The following is a 16,151-nucleotide window of genomic DNA, read 5'->3' on the forward strand; positions in this document are numbered from 1 at the left end:
AAGCCCCCCTCAGAAGACTGAGGCCTGGGATGGCCTGACCGGGGGTGGGGAGGGGTTGGAGAGAAGAGGAGCAGAGCCGCTCATGATTGGAGAGCCACAGCTGAGACCAAGAGCACCCTGTTGGATGGGCCTGAGCTCCCGCCTCCCTTCAGCCAGGCCGTCACTGTCACCGGCTGTGCTGGGGGCAGAGAAGAAGTCCTGCCAAGTCAGCACCCGGCAGGAGGAAGCTTGGCCTGAGGCTGTGGGGACCTGTCAAGCTGCCTATCCCCCCCCCTGCCTTGGAGAGTTGGGAGAGGGAGACCCAACTGTCCCCAGGATCCGGGCACACCCTAAAATCCTCTCAGGCCAACCAAGAAAAACAAACCCACTGTTGTGGAGACATCCCTACTCACAGCGGCCCTGCAGGACAGCCGCACTGGCCCAGCGCCTTTCCTCCTGGATGGTGGCTGCTGCGGTCACACTGCTGACCTTTTCGTGGGTACCTGGATGCTTAACTGCTGTGCCACCAGGAGCCTTCCATCAGTCGCTGTGACCCCATGTGACCAGGAATAGGCCTGAGAGGTAACCGGAGGGGAGCTCCATCCTTCCCAGGCTGCTACATGGGGACAGCCCAGCACACCCCACAGATGAGCAGGAAGGGTGGCCAGCCCTGCCTCCAGCCCCACCTCTGAGCGCCCCCCCAGTACCAGGGCCACAGGTGGGCCTGGGTTGCATGGACCCCACAGGGAGCCCACCACGTGGTAGCTAAAAAGGGCCCTGCCCCCTCCCCCTCTTCTGGCTGTTCCCTCTTAGAATGAACCTAGGTCCTTCTTTTCACAGTTCCTGTCTGAGCGCCTCAACTTCAGCTAGAAAGCTCCAGCTGCCTGGGCTCTGCTAGGAACTCCGTGTGGTCTCAGGCTGCTCCTGGCCAGCTCTGGGCCTCAGTTTACCCCAGTGAGAAGGCCAAATCCAGGTCGGTCCCGCCCAACGATGCAGGTCGGAGGGTCCCAGCTGCCAACAAATAGGACAAGTCATCTCCCACTCCCTGGACTCTGTCCCTGCCCGGGAGGGGGAGGAGTGAAGACCAGGGTCTGTCCACAGATGCCAGGTGGGGCCAGTGTAGCCACAAACTTGTCGCCCACGGAGCAGGAAACAGCTCTCAGCTCCTGGGAAGTGCCTGAGTGATGGGGAGCCCGGGCCACTAAGCCCAGGTTCAGGGGCACCAAGCCACCCCAGAGACTCAGACCACAGGGGCTGGGCAGGGCAGGCTGGCCCGCTGGTGTCCCAGGCAGCCCTAGGTCCCCTCTCGGAAGCTGTGGATCTGCGTGGAGTACCGCTGCAGGTGGCCCTCTGGCGGGGACTCGCCAGCCCCCTGCTGGTAATGCTGGTAGAGCTTGGGCCCTGGGCCCTCGAGGCTGGCCAGGCGGCCGCTGGACATGGTCAGGATGGTGGCTGTCAGGGACTTGATGTAGTTCTTGGCCAGCGTCAGCGTCTCGATCTTGGAGAGCTTCTTGTCGGCGCGCACGTGCGGGATGACCTCGCGCAGCGCCTGGAAGGCGTTGTTGAGCTTGTGCATGCGCTGCCGCTCGCGCTCGTTGCTCTCCAGCCGCCGCTGCACGCTGCTCTCCCGCCGGCCGCCCGGGCCCTGCCGCCGCCGCCCCGCTTCGGCCCGCGGCCCCGCGGCCGCCCGCGCCGCCCGGCTCCGCAGACCCCGGCCAGGCTCCGGCGCGGGCCCCTGCGCGAGCCGCTCGGGCGTCTGCTCACTGGCGGCGGCGGCCTCAGCGCCCTGCGCGGACCCCCGGCGCCCGGAGGCCCGGCTCTTGGTCTTCATGGCTGCGGAGGGCTGTCCGAGAAGGCGGGCTCGGGGGGGTTTCTGGGAGCTGAAATGCAGAACACGGGGCTCGGTCAGTCCTCGTGGTCGGTGGTCACGGTGGGGGCACGCGGTGGATAGACGCCCACGGGGGCACTAGAGCCGCAGCCCCCTGACACCCTCCTCCTCTTCTCTTTAGGCGCCGCACAGGGCAGCTGCGCCCGAGTGACAAGGGGACCGGTCCCCCGCAGCACGCACTGAGCCCTGAGCTGCCCTGCACTGCCCCGCAGCCTTCCCTGTGTGCTGTGCCCCCTCTGTCCCTGGGTGGCGTCCACTGGCCCCAGGGACCTCCCTGGGGCCAAGTGCCTCCAGGGCTCAGGTGATCCTGGCACCAGTGGGCACCAGCAGCGACGCCCTGGGAGGGGTCTTCAATGACGCCCTGCTGCTCCTGCGGCTGTGGACAGGCAGCGACGCCCCCCGCTCCGCGTTCCCCCCCCCCACCGCCTCGCCCCCGACCCCACTCACGCTGGGACCGCAGCCGTCGCAGGTCAGAGGTCAGCAGTAGCTGCGCAGCCCCCATCCCGCCACGTGGGCGGTCTCCGCGGCGCTCGGACCCAGGCGCTCCCTCCCCCACCCCTCGGGTACCTGCGGGTCCGCAGCCGCACGCACTTGCTGCCCACGGGGGACAAGGACACGTCGCTTTAGCCGCCCCGGGCGGGGCGCGGACGCATGTAAATACGCCGGGGGCGGGGCCGGGGCGGGCGGGGCGGAGGCACCTGGCGTTCCGGAGCCGCTCTCTCCCCATCTCCCCCCGCCCCCAGCCCTGCTCCGGCGCAGGGCCTCCCCCGCCGCTAGCCGGAGACCCGGCGCCCCACGGCAAACCAGGCTACGGCACCCATCCCGGGGTGCACAGCCTGGGCTGCCCCTGGCGGCCGCGCACCTGGCCCAGGGCTGCAGAAGCAGCGCGGAGCGCAATTCCTGGAAAAGCCGTTTTGCAGTAAGGCACCGTCCGCCCCGCCAGGTCTTGAAGCAGCTGGAGCCTCTTGGCTTTGATCAAGGGACAAGACCACCCCCAGCCCTCTGGCATTTAAGGGGGACCCTGCGACACCCAGGGCTGTGGGGTGCAGGCTGCCAGTATGCCCCAGACCCCCTCACACCTTTGCAGTGGGTGCAGGGCCATCAGATGTGGGTGGCACCTGATCAAGGAAGTGTCCAGGTCATTAGGAAATACTTGTCCTCATCCTCCATCCAACCCTAGCCTCAAGTTGATCTCCATCCCTTCACCACCCTCACCTGGCAGCAGGCTCAACCCCCCTGGAGTGACCTGAGACCCATGACAAGTCTGCTACACAGTTCCTTTGAGTGACCACTGCCTGCCACGTCCTTCCTGCTCCATCGCTGAGCCATTGTTGCCGTGACCCGCTGTAAATGGGGTTGCTGTGATCTGTAGGCTTTGGAAAAGCTGGTTTTCTTAAATAACCACCAGGCCTTTCTTCTTAGTCCCTCCGAATCTGGAAGCCCTGCTGACACCTGTTCAACCATCATAGCCGCAGGCAGGTGTGGGCTGTGCATGAGGTGCACTGGCCGGGAATGAGCCTTCTCCAACTGGGCCAACACGGCTTCCCTCCCACCTGCTAGCCTGTGGCTCCCATCGTCCACAGGTGGGGAAAAAGGACCAGACCAGGTGGTAAACTTGTTGGGGCGGTGGGGGAGGGGATGCTGCCACTTCCAGGGCAACTGAAGGTACCTTGGGATCTGGATTGTCTTTTTCTCCACTTGGTGATACTTAGGTTGGTGAGCCTGAGCAGGTGGCCAGGAACCACCCCCTCAGGCCCTGTTTGCAGCCACTCCCAGAAGACTAGACAGGCTTGATGGGGGAAGTCGGCTAGGGTTCCCAAGAGGCCTCTTGGGCCCGGGAGAGCATTGGCAGTTGGGTCCATTGAAGGTTTCAGAAATCAACATCGTGAACGAAAGAAAAAAAAAGCTTCAAGCAGGTAATGCTTTGACGGACGGGCACACACACACACTCTTTAATTTTCAGGAGCATGGGGGGGGCCTTGGTTCTGCCTGAGAAGGGCCTGGTGGTGATTGGGGCCCTGGGGAAGGACCAGACAATGCAGAATGAACCCAGCACCAGAGTTTATAAATATATAACTATATTTATTTTTGAATATTAAATAATTCTTAAATTACAAGCAATTTATTGAATCACACTATGCATCAATATATAGTAAAAATCTTACAATGTAAAAATGTACACCATTGTGGACGGAAGGTTCGAGAACTGGCATCTCGCCAGAGCTGCAGAGGGCTGTGGCAGGGGGTGTGGCTGCTCCTACAGCCCCTTGTCTGAAAACAGGTGCACAGCAGCCTCCGTCCCACCTGCCTCCCTGTGTGGGCCCAAGCACCCGATGCAGACAGCCTGTGTCCACACTGTCCTGACAGGCCACCACTAATAAAATACTGTCACCATGTCCCAGGCCTTGATCCTATCTGACAGCCAAGACTGGAGCCAACCCCACAACTTCGGCAGAGTGTTTTTGCAATTTGGACCCAGAGTGATCACGTCCGCCCAAGTCCGCGGCAGCTGGCACAGAACATCTGAGAGTGGGCCCTTGGAATTTCTGGAGGGCAGTGAAGTGTGTGACAACGGGAGGTGTCTCCCATCCGTCCGAGCCCCCAGCACTCACAAGCAACAGGCCACGAGCCCTACAGACACCCATGGAAGAGGGGACAGAGGTTGTGAAAGGCATTTCCCCACAGCGAGGCAGACTTTCTGGAGGTGAGCGTGCTGTTGAGAATCGATCACCGGTGCAACTGAGCAGAGCAGGGGCCATCTGTTTTTGATCTGACCCCGCCTTGAGTTTCTGTCTACCGCAAGGCGGGTGGGAGCTGGCCAGTCGGCTTCTTCACAGGACACATGGCCCATGCCACAGGAGGTGCTGGGGCGCGGTTGACTCAGTCTTCTTCTGGCTTCATGATCAAACACGTTAACTAGCTAAGGGGAAGAGGACTCTGGCTGCTCTTTCATAGAGGGGAGAATGCACACTCCCCAAGGCCAGAATGAGTGAAGGTGGACTCATGTTGGGACGTCCAGGTGAGACCACTCTGGGCCAGGGGTGTCCACCTCCCCGGCGGCAAGGAGGGGCTTGTGATACACAAACTGTGTTGGAGCTGGGGCGCGGCGCTCTCCCGGCTTACGTCCTGCTGCATGCTGCTTGAGCGTGCTCACAACACGTGGCCTCGAGGGCTTTTTGTCAATAAAACACTGCCCCCGTCATGCAACACCATGGTAGGATAAGATTTACTACACCCACCCCCCCCAGTCAGCGTAGAAAACACACTTTACTTTTTGGCAATTAATTATGAGATCGTGAGAGAATTAAAAAGAGGTGGGGGGACCCGAAAAACTTTCGCTGAAGCTCAAGTTTGAGGCTGGTTTGGCTGGGAAATGAATGGGAGTAGGAAGTCGCGGTGTGAAGTGCAAAGTGCACAGCCCCCAGGGCCAGCGGACTTTATCCCGGGCCGGCGGGCTATGGACACTCCAGTCCATGGAAATGCTGGATGCTACTCACGAAAATGGAGCTCCTTAAATCTCTAATGAAAAAACAAAAACACACAAACACAAAAAACTCACAAATCAGTGTAACCAATAGCCTTTCACGTCTTTAGGTCAACCAAGATTGGTCGGTCACCAGACATAAAAATCCCAGAAACTCACGAAGTCTCGGACGAGAAGAGCGGAATTCAGACAAGTTTGGCAAAGTTGCTGCCGGGTGTCCCGGGCAGTCTCTCTGGGCCTTGTCCTCCCTCGCTGGTGGGTCCCTGGGGCCGAGCCTGCTGGATGCTCTTGCTCTGGACTTTATTGCTAGTGTGAGCGCTCAGAGGAGCAAACTGGAGGTGAATGGAGGCTGGAGGCCAAACCACTCCGTGTCCTCCGCACCCTGTGCCGATGGCAGGTGAGCCAGCCCGGGGCAGGGGCAGCCGGGGCATCTGAGAACCCACCCTGTCCGAACTCTGAGAGAGGAGAGCCCGCCTGAAGCGGCGGCTAGAAGGACAGGCTGAAGGGTGTGGTGGGTGGGCTTGGGTGGGTCCGGGGCCAGCAGCCCAGAGCCATGGCCTCCCGCAGGTCACATGTCCTGGCTGGGGGTCGGGCTGGCCGCCTGGGCTGTGTCCTTGTTCCTGACAGGAGGTGGTGTGTGCCTCGTATTAAAACGAGACCGGCCTCGCCTGGCTGAACTTGGAGTGGTGACAAGAGAGTAAGTCTGCTCTGGGGATTACTGAAAAGTTCAAGTCAACACTGCCTGAAAGATACAAACAGGATCTGTTCACGCATCCTCAACACCCTGAGGGCTTGAGACAAAGACCTCCCGGGAGCTTCCCGAGGAGCCGAGGAACAGCCAGAGCGGCAAGCACGTCCACAGACGCCCCCGCGACACAGGAATCCGCCCCTCGAATGAGACGCAGAAGTCCTGAGCCACTCTGGCCACGGCTCAGCGGACGTGCTTGGCAGAAGCTGCAGCGACAGGAACCTGACAGTCCAGCTCTGGGCACACCCCTGCCCTAATGACCAACGTTAGGGAAGGGTCTCTCGCTGTGGGAACGGTGGAGAAGAAACAGACTGGTCTGATTCATCCGTGAGACAGGGTGCTTGGTGCTTTCTGACCCTCAAAGGTACTTCCTATGAGAACGTTCGCACCACCAGGACCGTTTGTGAAAGAGACACTGGAGCTGAAAGCTTTGCAAGGACCATGCAGAGCAAACAGACGCCAGGACCGAGAAAGAGAATCAGGCGAGTGAGTGGCCCCAGCGTGCCCGGCTCAGTTCCTGCAATAATTTAAGGTTCTCTCGGGACAGCTGCCCACAGGGCAATCACAGAAGCAATTGATGATTTTGTCAGTGATGATGAACACGGCTCACGATGGCACCCTCCGTGGCATGGTGCAGGGTGACAGGACAGGACACACGGCCCAAGAGACAGCACAGCCGGCCACGCTCGAGGGTGGTGCAGAGGGTGTGCACATGCACCCAGGTGCCAGCACGCACTGCCCGGCTGCCACACACCGCCTGGTTTGTTCTCGCAGCCTCGTCTCCATAGGGGCCGAGTGGATGTCCAGGCTCAGGCTGGCAGCTCAGGGACTCGGCTCTGAGGGCACAATTGGCACCCACTTAATCTTTCTCTCCATCTTCGCTGCTTCCTGTGGAGGAGAGAGGGGGAGGGGGCAGGGGCAGGGGCAGAGCTGTGACAGGGACCTTGAAAATGCGCTGCGGCGGCGGCAGCCGGGGGAATGAGCAGAGGCTGCGCAGCCCTAAAACAGGCAGCAGCACCTGCCCGGGCCACTTTTCTTCCTTCACAAGTAACACCTGTCAGGCACCCCGTCCAGACACATGTTTGAACTCCCACGTCCGCCCGCTCCCTACAAGCCTGGCCTCTCCCTAATCTGGGCAAACACCGTATGGAACAAACACAAACACCAGCTCCTGAGAATTCACGCTGGTCATGTGCCCCATGCACTTCCAATTTGAAAAGTACACCTATTAGGGCTTATCTCTCAGCCGGGCGGCAGGACAAAAAGGGCCCACGTGCTCAGATGATAGGACTTCAAATGCGCTCCTGCCCGGTAAATGCCGCCCAGCCCCATGGGGCGTCTCCCGGGGCCCAATGGCTGGGCTGGCTGCACTGCTGGGGAAGAGCCAGGTGGGTCTGGGCCCCTCCCAGGCACAAGGCAGGGATCCTAAGGACACAGCCTTGGCCTTTTGGAGGAGCCAAAGCCAGCAGCCTGGAAGGGTCTGCCCCAGAGAACGAAGGGGCCAAAGGGAGAGTGGGGCGGCCCCTGGGTGGCTGCCAGTCACCCTCACCCACCGGCAAGGCACAGGCAACGCTCACCATGGTAACGAGCTCTTGGAGTGGATGCCTGCCGTAGACATGCTCCAGCTGCATTGGGTCAGCACATGAGGGGACTCCCCACCCACCCAGCTGGGGCCACCAGCACCCGCCCAGCCCCTCACCTCCTTGCTCCATGTCCGAGTCTGTGAGGTGCGTGAGGGAGAAGCTGGCGAGGCTGGCCGGGGAGATAGAGAACCTGGAGTAGGGCGTGGCAGGCGGCCAGCTGGGCTCCAGGCTGCGGGGCGGCGGGGGAGGGGAGAAGTACTTGGCCGTCTGCAGGGCAGGCTTGGCAGCCGTGAAAGGGTCCAGGGAGAAGTCGTCATCCCATTCGAAGCCGCCACCTGAAATCGGCAAGCGAGGCGCAGTCCTGTGACCCTGGGCCGAGGTGGACGGAGCAGGCAAGTCCCTCCGTCCTCAGGGCAATCAGCCACCATTCACCCATCAGGCCCGCTTTCCCGACTCCCCTTGCCCCGCAGTGAGAGGGGGGTACCTTCTTCGTCAGTGGAGCTTTCCGAGTTGATGCACCTGCTCAGGTAGGGAGAGCCTGAGGGAGGTGCGGGGCTGCTCAGCGAGGGGTCGTGCAAGGCTCCTCCCCCAGGCCCCAGCTCCTTTGTCGGGGTCTCCTGAAAGCCACACAGATCCTCCTGTCAGCAAATGTCTGCTTGTGGAGGCAGCGCCTCTGCCGGCCCAGCGAGGGAGGTGGTGTGGAAAGACGCAGTGGAGCTGGGCTGGGGCACAGAGCCCACTCCCAAAGGTGGGGAGCAGCGCACCACACCTGGGGGATACCCCCAACATGGACACGGAACATGGACATGGGAGCTCCAGGGGTTCCCTTGCTGGTGAAAGCCACCCAGACTCCAAGGGTGGAGGTGGGAGTCTGCTGGGTCTCCCGCCCTGTGGCGTCCTTGCAGGCCTGCAGGTGGCCCCTCTCCATGTGGTCCCTCTTGCTCTAACGACATTCTGCCTGCAGGTGGGGCCAGGGGTCAGTCAGCCCTAAACAACAGTGGGAGCCAGCAGGCTGCTGCTACAGGCCCTGAGAGCCCAGCCGGTACCCCAGTGCGGAGCTCGCAGGACAATCGAAACCTGCAGCCAGTAGGTCAGAACCCAGTGTGGCGCAGGCATCTACCTCTGGGTCAGTCTGAAGGGCAATGTCCTGACTCCTCTGGGTGGCAGGGGCCAGGGGAGCGGTGCTGCAGGAACGGCTGGTGTCAGAAATGGACAGAGGGGCCGGGGAGTGGGGACATGCATGTCCTCACGGTGGAAGGACAGAAAGGGGGGATGGTCCTGTGATTCCCTTCTTTCTGAGGAATACCACCCCCGGCAATCAGGAGGGATGGGCCAGGGACACAAGAAACGATCTCTCGGAATCCCGAAGGAGCCAGTGTCAATCCCGTTGGAAAAGGCAGATCCGGTTGGAAAGGGAGAACCCTTCGGGTCGAGAACACATGCGTGATGGGCAGGAGTTAGGGGTGGGGTGGACGTGCCAATGAGGGGCAGGCGGTAGGGTTCTGGGGTGGTGGGTCCGTAAATGTCACACCCAAACTAGGTTACCGATGCTGCTGCTTACTGTCAGGGGCTCTGGCATCAGCTCCGGCTCATTGCGACCCAGCTTTCAACCAGAGACGCCCTGATGGTGAAGTGCTGGTGCACCAGGCTGCTAACGACACAGCAGGGGCAGCAGCTGGTGTGAAAAAGATGAGGCTTTCTGCTTCTGGAAAGAGTCACAGCCTCAGAGACCACAACAGGGGCAGTTAGCTCCACTCTGCCCTACAGGGCCGCTGAGTCCAAATCCACTGGATGACAGGCAGCTTGGAAAGAGAGCCTCTTACGCACAGGGTGGGCCTCCTCTCCCAGGACGCAGGGGCGTGGCCTATGTAACCCCACCTCACGGTTCCTGGAGACTAGAGGGCATGGTGCATAGGTCACCCACCTCAGCAGGCTGGGGACAGGCACCCGGGACACGTCCCTCCACTTCTCCTTCCTGCTCACCTCCCTGAGCAAGGGGCATTTCAGCTCAGCCCTGGCCATGCAGCTCACCACGCTCCTCACCCTGTTGCTTCTTCACCACCAGCTGCCTGGCAGAGGCAGTGAGCAGCCCACAGGCTACTCACTGCTCAGGTGCCTAGACCCCTAGCGGGATGTGCCATGGGGGAGAGCAGGTACCTGATCAAACAGATAGACGGTGACGTCGTCGAAGAACGTCACAGCCTTCTTCCCCTGGCTCTGGGCCTGGCCGGGGGGTGGGGGCGGGGGTGCCGGCGGCTTCAGCAAGCTCCGCAGGTGCCGGCTATCCTCGCTGCTGCTGATGACGATGGGCACGGGCTGTTCGGCCTCGTCCTCTGACTCAGAGCTGAGGCTGTGCAGGCTGAAGGCCCGCAGCTCGTCGTCCGAGTCCTCGCTGTTCTCGTCCTCCTCGTCGGCGTCCACGCCGTCCTCAGAGAGGTCCAGAAGGCCCGCCACGCCAAGCTTGCCCAGGTACTTGCCCTCGATGTCTGGCTCCTTCAGCTTGGGGCCCTCCTTGTCCCCCAGCAGCTCTGTGGGGCCGCCCGGGTGCAGGGTGGCACTTGTGTAGGCCAGCAGCTCGTTTGTGTTGGTCCCGGTGGACGTGAGGGAGCAGGGCTGGGCTTCCTGGGGCTCCAGCTCCTCGATGCTGCTGAGCTCACAGCTCAGCAGACTCCAGGGGCTGCCAGTGGCCTCGGCCTCGGGAGAAGGCAGCTGGGCGCCAACACCAGTCTGCTCCAGTGCCAACGGCTCTCTCGGCTCCTGGAGGCTGGAGTCGTGCAGGGCTGGCGGTAGCTGGCTGGGACCAGGGTGGCTCTCTGTGGCTTCCAGACAAGGGTACTCAGCAGCACTGCTGTTCTCTGGGGGGCTGGGCTCGGGCAAGGGCCCCGAGGCTGCCCCTGATGTCCCAGGGACCTCTTCGGACTTCTTCTCGGGTTCAGAGTCGTTGTCGGAGAAGTAGGCCGAGTCTCGATAGGAGCTCTGGGAGCCGGGCGTGGAGGTCTGCGCGGGGCCGTCCGGGGCACCTGAGATGATGATGACGGGGTTGGGTGGTGGTACCCCCTGACTGTCGCCGTCCCCCTCAGCGGGGCTCTCGGCGGTGGCACTGTCCGGGGCGGGGTGCAGGGTCCACTCTGGAGACTCCAGGTTCTCGGTCTCGTACCCGCTGTCGGCAGGCTTGTCTGGGGGCAGGAGCTGTGGGGGTGTGGGGGGGCCCAGGGAGTCCAGGGAGTCGGGGGTCTCTGCTGAGGGCTCTGACGTTGGGATGGGAGTGGAGAAGCTGTCCTCTAGGAGGCTGTCCTGGCTGGTGGAGTCCGAGGACAGGGCGGACACCAAGCCCACTTCCTGTGGGGAGTCCTTATAAGTCAGCTGACCAAGTGTTTCCACAGCCTCTCCACGTCGATCCAGAAGAACACCACTGGGGGTGGCTTCCGGAAGCAGTGGGATCCGAAAGTTTTGGCCCAGGCCTGGGGGGCTACAACCTGGGTCTGCCTTCCCTCCACAGAGCCCATCCATACCACCGGAGTCACCTCTGGCAAGTCTCACGGTCTCCTCGCTGAGGCGGGGGCAATCCTGTGGGCCGTCACCCGTGCTCTGAATGTGGGCATCGGTCAAGGTCATTTCCACAGGGACAGGCCCACAGTTGGGGTTCAGTTCTTGACAGAGCGCCCCATCACGGGCACTGGCAGCTGAGCCCGTGGGTGAGGCTTTCCCCGGCCTCAGGAGGGTACTGGGAGGTGGGCTGCTGGGTGTCTCTGCCCTTGCGGGTGAGGTAGAAGGCACCTGCGCTTCCGGGGGAGATGGCCTGGGGGTGCTGGCACTGTGACCTGCCAGCTCTGCGCCCCGGGTCCTGACCCCTTCCTGTGGCGGAGGCAGGCTGAGGGGGTCTGCGGCTAACCTCAGCTCAGCATCCAGAGAGGCCCAGCGCGCATTCCCTGGGGCGGCTTCGAGGAAGCCGGCGTTCCTGAGCTCCGCCTGCAGGTCTTCTGGGCGCTCTTTGGCAGGGACAGGGTCTTTCAGGAGGCTCTTCTCTCGGAGAAACAGGAAATTCTCTGACAATTCTCGAGAGCTCAGAGAAGCGAGATCTTCGGATAAGCAGAGGGGTTCACAGTCGAACAGCCCCCGGGGCTTCTCTCTCTCGGAAAGGCAGGGCGTGCCAGCCTCACTGGGCTGCCCCTCACCTACATGGAAGGCAGTGGGCTTGAAGTCGGCCTGGACCCCATTGAGTTCCATCAGGTCAAATATTTTCGGGTGACTGGACAGCTCCTCGGGCTTGTCCAGGTCGCTGAAGAGGCTGCTGAAAGGGCTGTCGGGGGCACTGGCGCCATGGAGGTCCTCGGGGAGGCTGGCCTCCCGGGGCTCCAGGCTGGGCTGGAAGAAGTCCTCCTCCGTGCTCGACTCCTCCAACTCCAGGCTCCCGAGGGCCACCCCGGGCGCCGCAGCCTCAGTGGCCCTCTCGGCGGGGAGCAGGGTCAGCGGGCAGTCCAGCTCCGGGTGGCCGCTGCTCTTCTCCTCCAGCTGGATGTAGTAGTCACTCCCCACCGAGAGGTTGTGGGCGTCGAACACCGGGAGCACCCCAGGCACTCTGAGGGGGGAGTTCTGGCCGCTCCCGACCTGCTTGCCGCTCTCAAAAACCTCCACCGGGAAGAAGATGCTGGTGTAGGACAAGGCCTCATCTGGGGGGGCCTGGCCACGCCCATCATCAACAGGGCCCTGCTTCGCCGCCTCCCACACGTACTCAAAGCTGAGGCCCCGGCTCGTTTCGGTCACCGTGAGGACCTCTTCCATCTCCCGGCCCAGCCGGTCCCTGGCAAAGTGGTCAAGAATCGGGAAGGCAGCACTGCTGGACATGTCCCGGCTGCTCGTGTTGGGCTTCAGCGCGTTCCACTGCTGCTCAAAGTCCACCTCCAAGTCCCGCTGGCTCTGCATCCGCAGGTAGGTCAGCAGTCGGTGCACATCCTCGGCGGCCGGCCGCCGGTCTGGGGGCTGCCAGCAGAACTGAAGAACTTCATACCTGAGGGAACGGGAGAGGAGTTAACCTACTGACGGGAGAGGCTGTGTCTGGGCAACCCCTCGTCAACACCTCCACCACCCGCATCACAGAGCGCAGGCCTCAGCTCGAGGGACGGCACCGTGGGAGGCGGAGGCAGGGCTATCACGCGGGCCCCAGAAGGGTTTTCCGCTTTCAAGGTGTTTCACTGTCACTGGCTGACCCACTGGACCCAGCCTGCGCAGCCTACGGGGTCTGCTCGGTCAGCCACGCGCCGGCTTCATAGGCCTGGGTCTACTTGCGTCTGATTTTGCGAGTGGTCACAACTTTGACGAGTCTCTAACTGCTCCCCCTATAGTAGCACCCTAACCTTTGTAGCATCGTGAGAGGACTAGGCGGGAGGGAAACAGGCAGAGAGGGCAGTCCAGGGGAAAAGGCGGCCAGAAGCTGAGTCCTGGAAGGGCTGGTTAGGGATCACGGTCATGTTCTTAAAGGGTAGCTGTCAGTTGCATGGAGAACAGACGACTTCAAAACAGAGTATTTTATACGCCGAGTTATTCTGGGATAAACACAGTCCTAGCAACCTGCGAGGTTGAGCAGCGTCTGAACACAGGCTGACGCGCTTCAGGGGCACAAGAGCCGGACACATGGCGGGCTGGCCGCGGTCCAGAGAGACGTACAGCAAGCCTGTTTTGCAAATATCAACAGAGATGACCAGCAGGCATGTTTGTTCTGATTGACAATTTACAGATTGTAATTTTAATTCTATGTAGACTGGCTCAAGGAGTCCTGGTGGTGCCGAGGGTTAAACACTGAACTACGAATAGACAAGCAGGTCGAGCCTACGAGCTGCTCCACGGGAGCAATCTGCTTCCATCCAGACTCCCCGCCTTGGAAACCCACGGGGCAGCCCTGCCCTCTTCTCTAGGGCACAGTGGGGGACATAGGGTCTCAGAGATCACTTGGATGAGGGGACTTCAAGAAGCTGATGGGAAAATGGAAGAATTTCCCACAAATTTTCAGAAGCCCCCTCTTAAGCAGTGCCATTAGAGAAAAAAAAAATAAACTGGAAATCTTTTTCTTATTAATCTTGATAAAATTTTTTCTTATTGTCTGAAACAAAATCACTTGTATTTCAAAATACAACATGTTCTTGCTCATTAAAAAAATATCCCCCTCAAAAACAATAACAATAAAACATACGTAGATTAAAAAACTAGTCATGACTGGAGGACATACCTAGAGGTCAAAAATCAGACCTTGATCTATGTACAGGTTTTTCTCTTTTTAAGATTTAAAAGTGTTTTTCTTTTTCAAATTAATTTATTCTTTTCTGGGTCATTGGTTTTCTTTTCTGTTGTCATCGCTGTGTTCTCTTTTGTTGCTTTGTCTTGCTCTGCCTTGTTTTTTGGTGATTATTAGCTCCGCAGGTCTATCTAGATAAGACAGGCTGCATGAACAGTCTGGAGGAGAAACCAACGGACCGATGGTTCTGGGGGACATGGGAGAGAGGGAGGTGGGGAAAGGAGGTGGTGTTGACCAACCCAGGGGCAAGGGAGCAACAAGTGATCCAAAATTAGTGGCAAGGAGGGTGTAAGAGGGAGGCCTGGTAGGGATTCAGCAAGGGCAATATAACCGAGAAAAATTACTGAAACCCAAATGAAGGCTGAGCATAATAGTGGGACAAGAGGAAAGTAAAAGGAAATAGAGGAAAGAAATAGGGACAAAAGGGTATTTATAGAGGTCTAAATACAGGCATGTACATATGTAAATATATTTATATAGGATAGATCTACATGCATCTATTTATAGGTTTAGTAGTAAGGCAGCAGATGGACATTGGGCCTCCACTCAAGCACTTACTCAATGCAAGTACACTTTGTTCTATTAAATTGGCATTTCACGATGCACACCTTCCCGACACAATCGCTGAAGACAAATGGGTGCATAAGCAAATGTGGTGAAGAAAGCTGATGGTGCCCGGCTATCAAAATATATAGCATCTGGGGTCTTAAAGCCTTGAAGGTAAAGAAGCGGCCATCTAGCTCATAAGCAACAAAGCCCGCATGGAAGAAGCACACCAGCCTGTGCGATCACGAGGTGCTGAACAGATCAGGTATCAGGCATCATCAGAACAAAAAATCATAGCAGTATGAATGAGGGGGAGTGTGGGGTGGAAACCCAAAGCCCACAGGTAGACCTTTACAGAGGGTTGCAGGAAGGAGACTGGCCAGTCAGGGTGTGATGTAGCAACGATGAAACATATAACTTTCCTCTAGTTCTAAATGCTTTCTCCCCCTCTCCCCAATCATAATCCCAATTCTACCTTACAAGTCTGGCTAGACCAGAGGATATACACCGGTACAGATAGAAACTGAAAACACAGGGAATCCTGGGCAGATGATCCCTTCAGGCCCAGTGGTGAGAGTGGCAATATCGGGAAGGTGGAGGGATGGTGGGTTGAAAAGGGGGAACCGATTATAAGGATCTACATGTGACCTCCTCCCTGGGGGACGGACAACAGAAAAGTGGGTGAAGGGAGATGTTGGACAGTGTGATGTGACAAAATAATAATTTATAAATTATCAAGGGTTCATGAGGGAGGGGCGAGTGGGGAGGGATGGGGGAAAAATGAGGACCTGATGCCAGGGGCTTGGGTGGAGAGCAAATGTTTTGAGAATGATGAGGGCAATGAATGTACAAATGCGCTTTACACAATTGATGTACCTATGGATTGTGGTAAGAATTGTATGAGCCCCCAATAAAACGATTAAAAACAACAGTCATGAATAAGAGCACAAGGCGAGTGCTTCTCCTATCATGAATTAAAAGCGGGAGACGCATGGACGCCTGGGACACCTGGCACAGAGCCACCCACCATCGGTCGGAGTAGCGCTGCTCAAGCCGGGGCTGCGGCAGCTTGGTTTCCCGCCATCGGATGACTTGGCTGAGGACCTCGCCGTTGGACAGGTGTGCGTAGGGTTGGGCAGCGTTGTCGAAGAGCTCCCAGAGCGTCACGCCCAGGGACCTGTGGGAACAAGGGAAGGGTTGCCTCCTGGTAGAGGTCAAGCGCCTCACACCCACGTTGTGGGTCTGCAGGGTCACTGGTCATTTCGGGAACGGCTGACGGAATAGGATGAGGTTCTTCAGCGTGAAAAAAGAGCCGTCAAACTTGATGACAGAGTGACCATCAAGAGCGGCAAAGAGCCATCTCCAGGAGGACCCAGGGCAAAGCCAGGCCAGGCCACCCTTCAGACTGCACATGGTTCTGAGTTTTGGCCATGGCAAACTAGTGAGAGTCAGAGATGACAGGTACCGTCCTACGAGAGAAAGCGAAACCAAACCCCGCAGATCCAATCTGCTGTCCTGGCGACCGCTGCAGCGGTGTCAGCCTCTCTCCTACTCTCGGTCCAGTGCCGTCCACCTCCCACCAAGGAAGCTCTCCGGGAAATGCAAGCGCGGTGGGACGTGGCTACGTAAAGCTC

The 16,151-nt window shown here is 59.4% G+C and overlaps 2 protein-coding genes across 2 annotated transcripts in view; both read right to left on the reverse strand.

Moving 5' to 3' along the window:
* Nucleotides 1–794: 794 nt before the first annotated feature.
* BHLHA15 (basic helix-loop-helix family member a15) lies at nucleotides 795–1,810 on the reverse strand. Its single transcript, XM_075528570.1, has one exon. It carries the CDS (start codon nucleotides 1,808–1,810, stop codon nucleotides 1,274–1,276), a length of 537 nt encoding a protein of 178 aa, XP_075384685.1. The 3' UTR covers nucleotides 795–1,273.
* A 2,156-nt stretch (nucleotides 1,811–3,966) lies between these two features.
* Nucleotides 3,967–16,151, reverse strand: part of LMTK2 (lemur tyrosine kinase 2) — a 58,076-nt gene continuing 45,891 nt past the window's right edge. The window contains exons 10-14 of the mRNA XM_075565058.1: nucleotides 15,545–15,694; nucleotides 9,840–12,690; nucleotides 8,167–8,299; nucleotides 7,799–8,017; nucleotides 3,967–6,987 (exon numbers count right to left, since the gene is read on the reverse strand). Of these exons, the coding sequence (XP_075421173.1) occupies nucleotides 6,959–6,987; nucleotides 7,799–8,017; nucleotides 8,167–8,299; nucleotides 9,840–12,690; nucleotides 15,545–15,694 (3,382 nt within the window). The 3' untranslated portion in view covers nucleotides 3,967–6,958. The remainder of the gene's footprint in view (nucleotides 6,988–7,798; nucleotides 8,018–8,166; nucleotides 8,300–9,839; nucleotides 12,691–15,544; nucleotides 15,695–16,151) is intronic.

This window comes from Tenrec ecaudatus, chromosome 12 (genome assembly GCF_050624435.1).
Source record: "Tenrec ecaudatus isolate mTenEca1 chromosome 12, mTenEca1.hap1, whole genome shotgun sequence".
Taxonomy (NCBI): domain Eukaryota; kingdom Metazoa; phylum Chordata; class Mammalia; order Afrosoricida; family Tenrecidae; genus Tenrec; species Tenrec ecaudatus.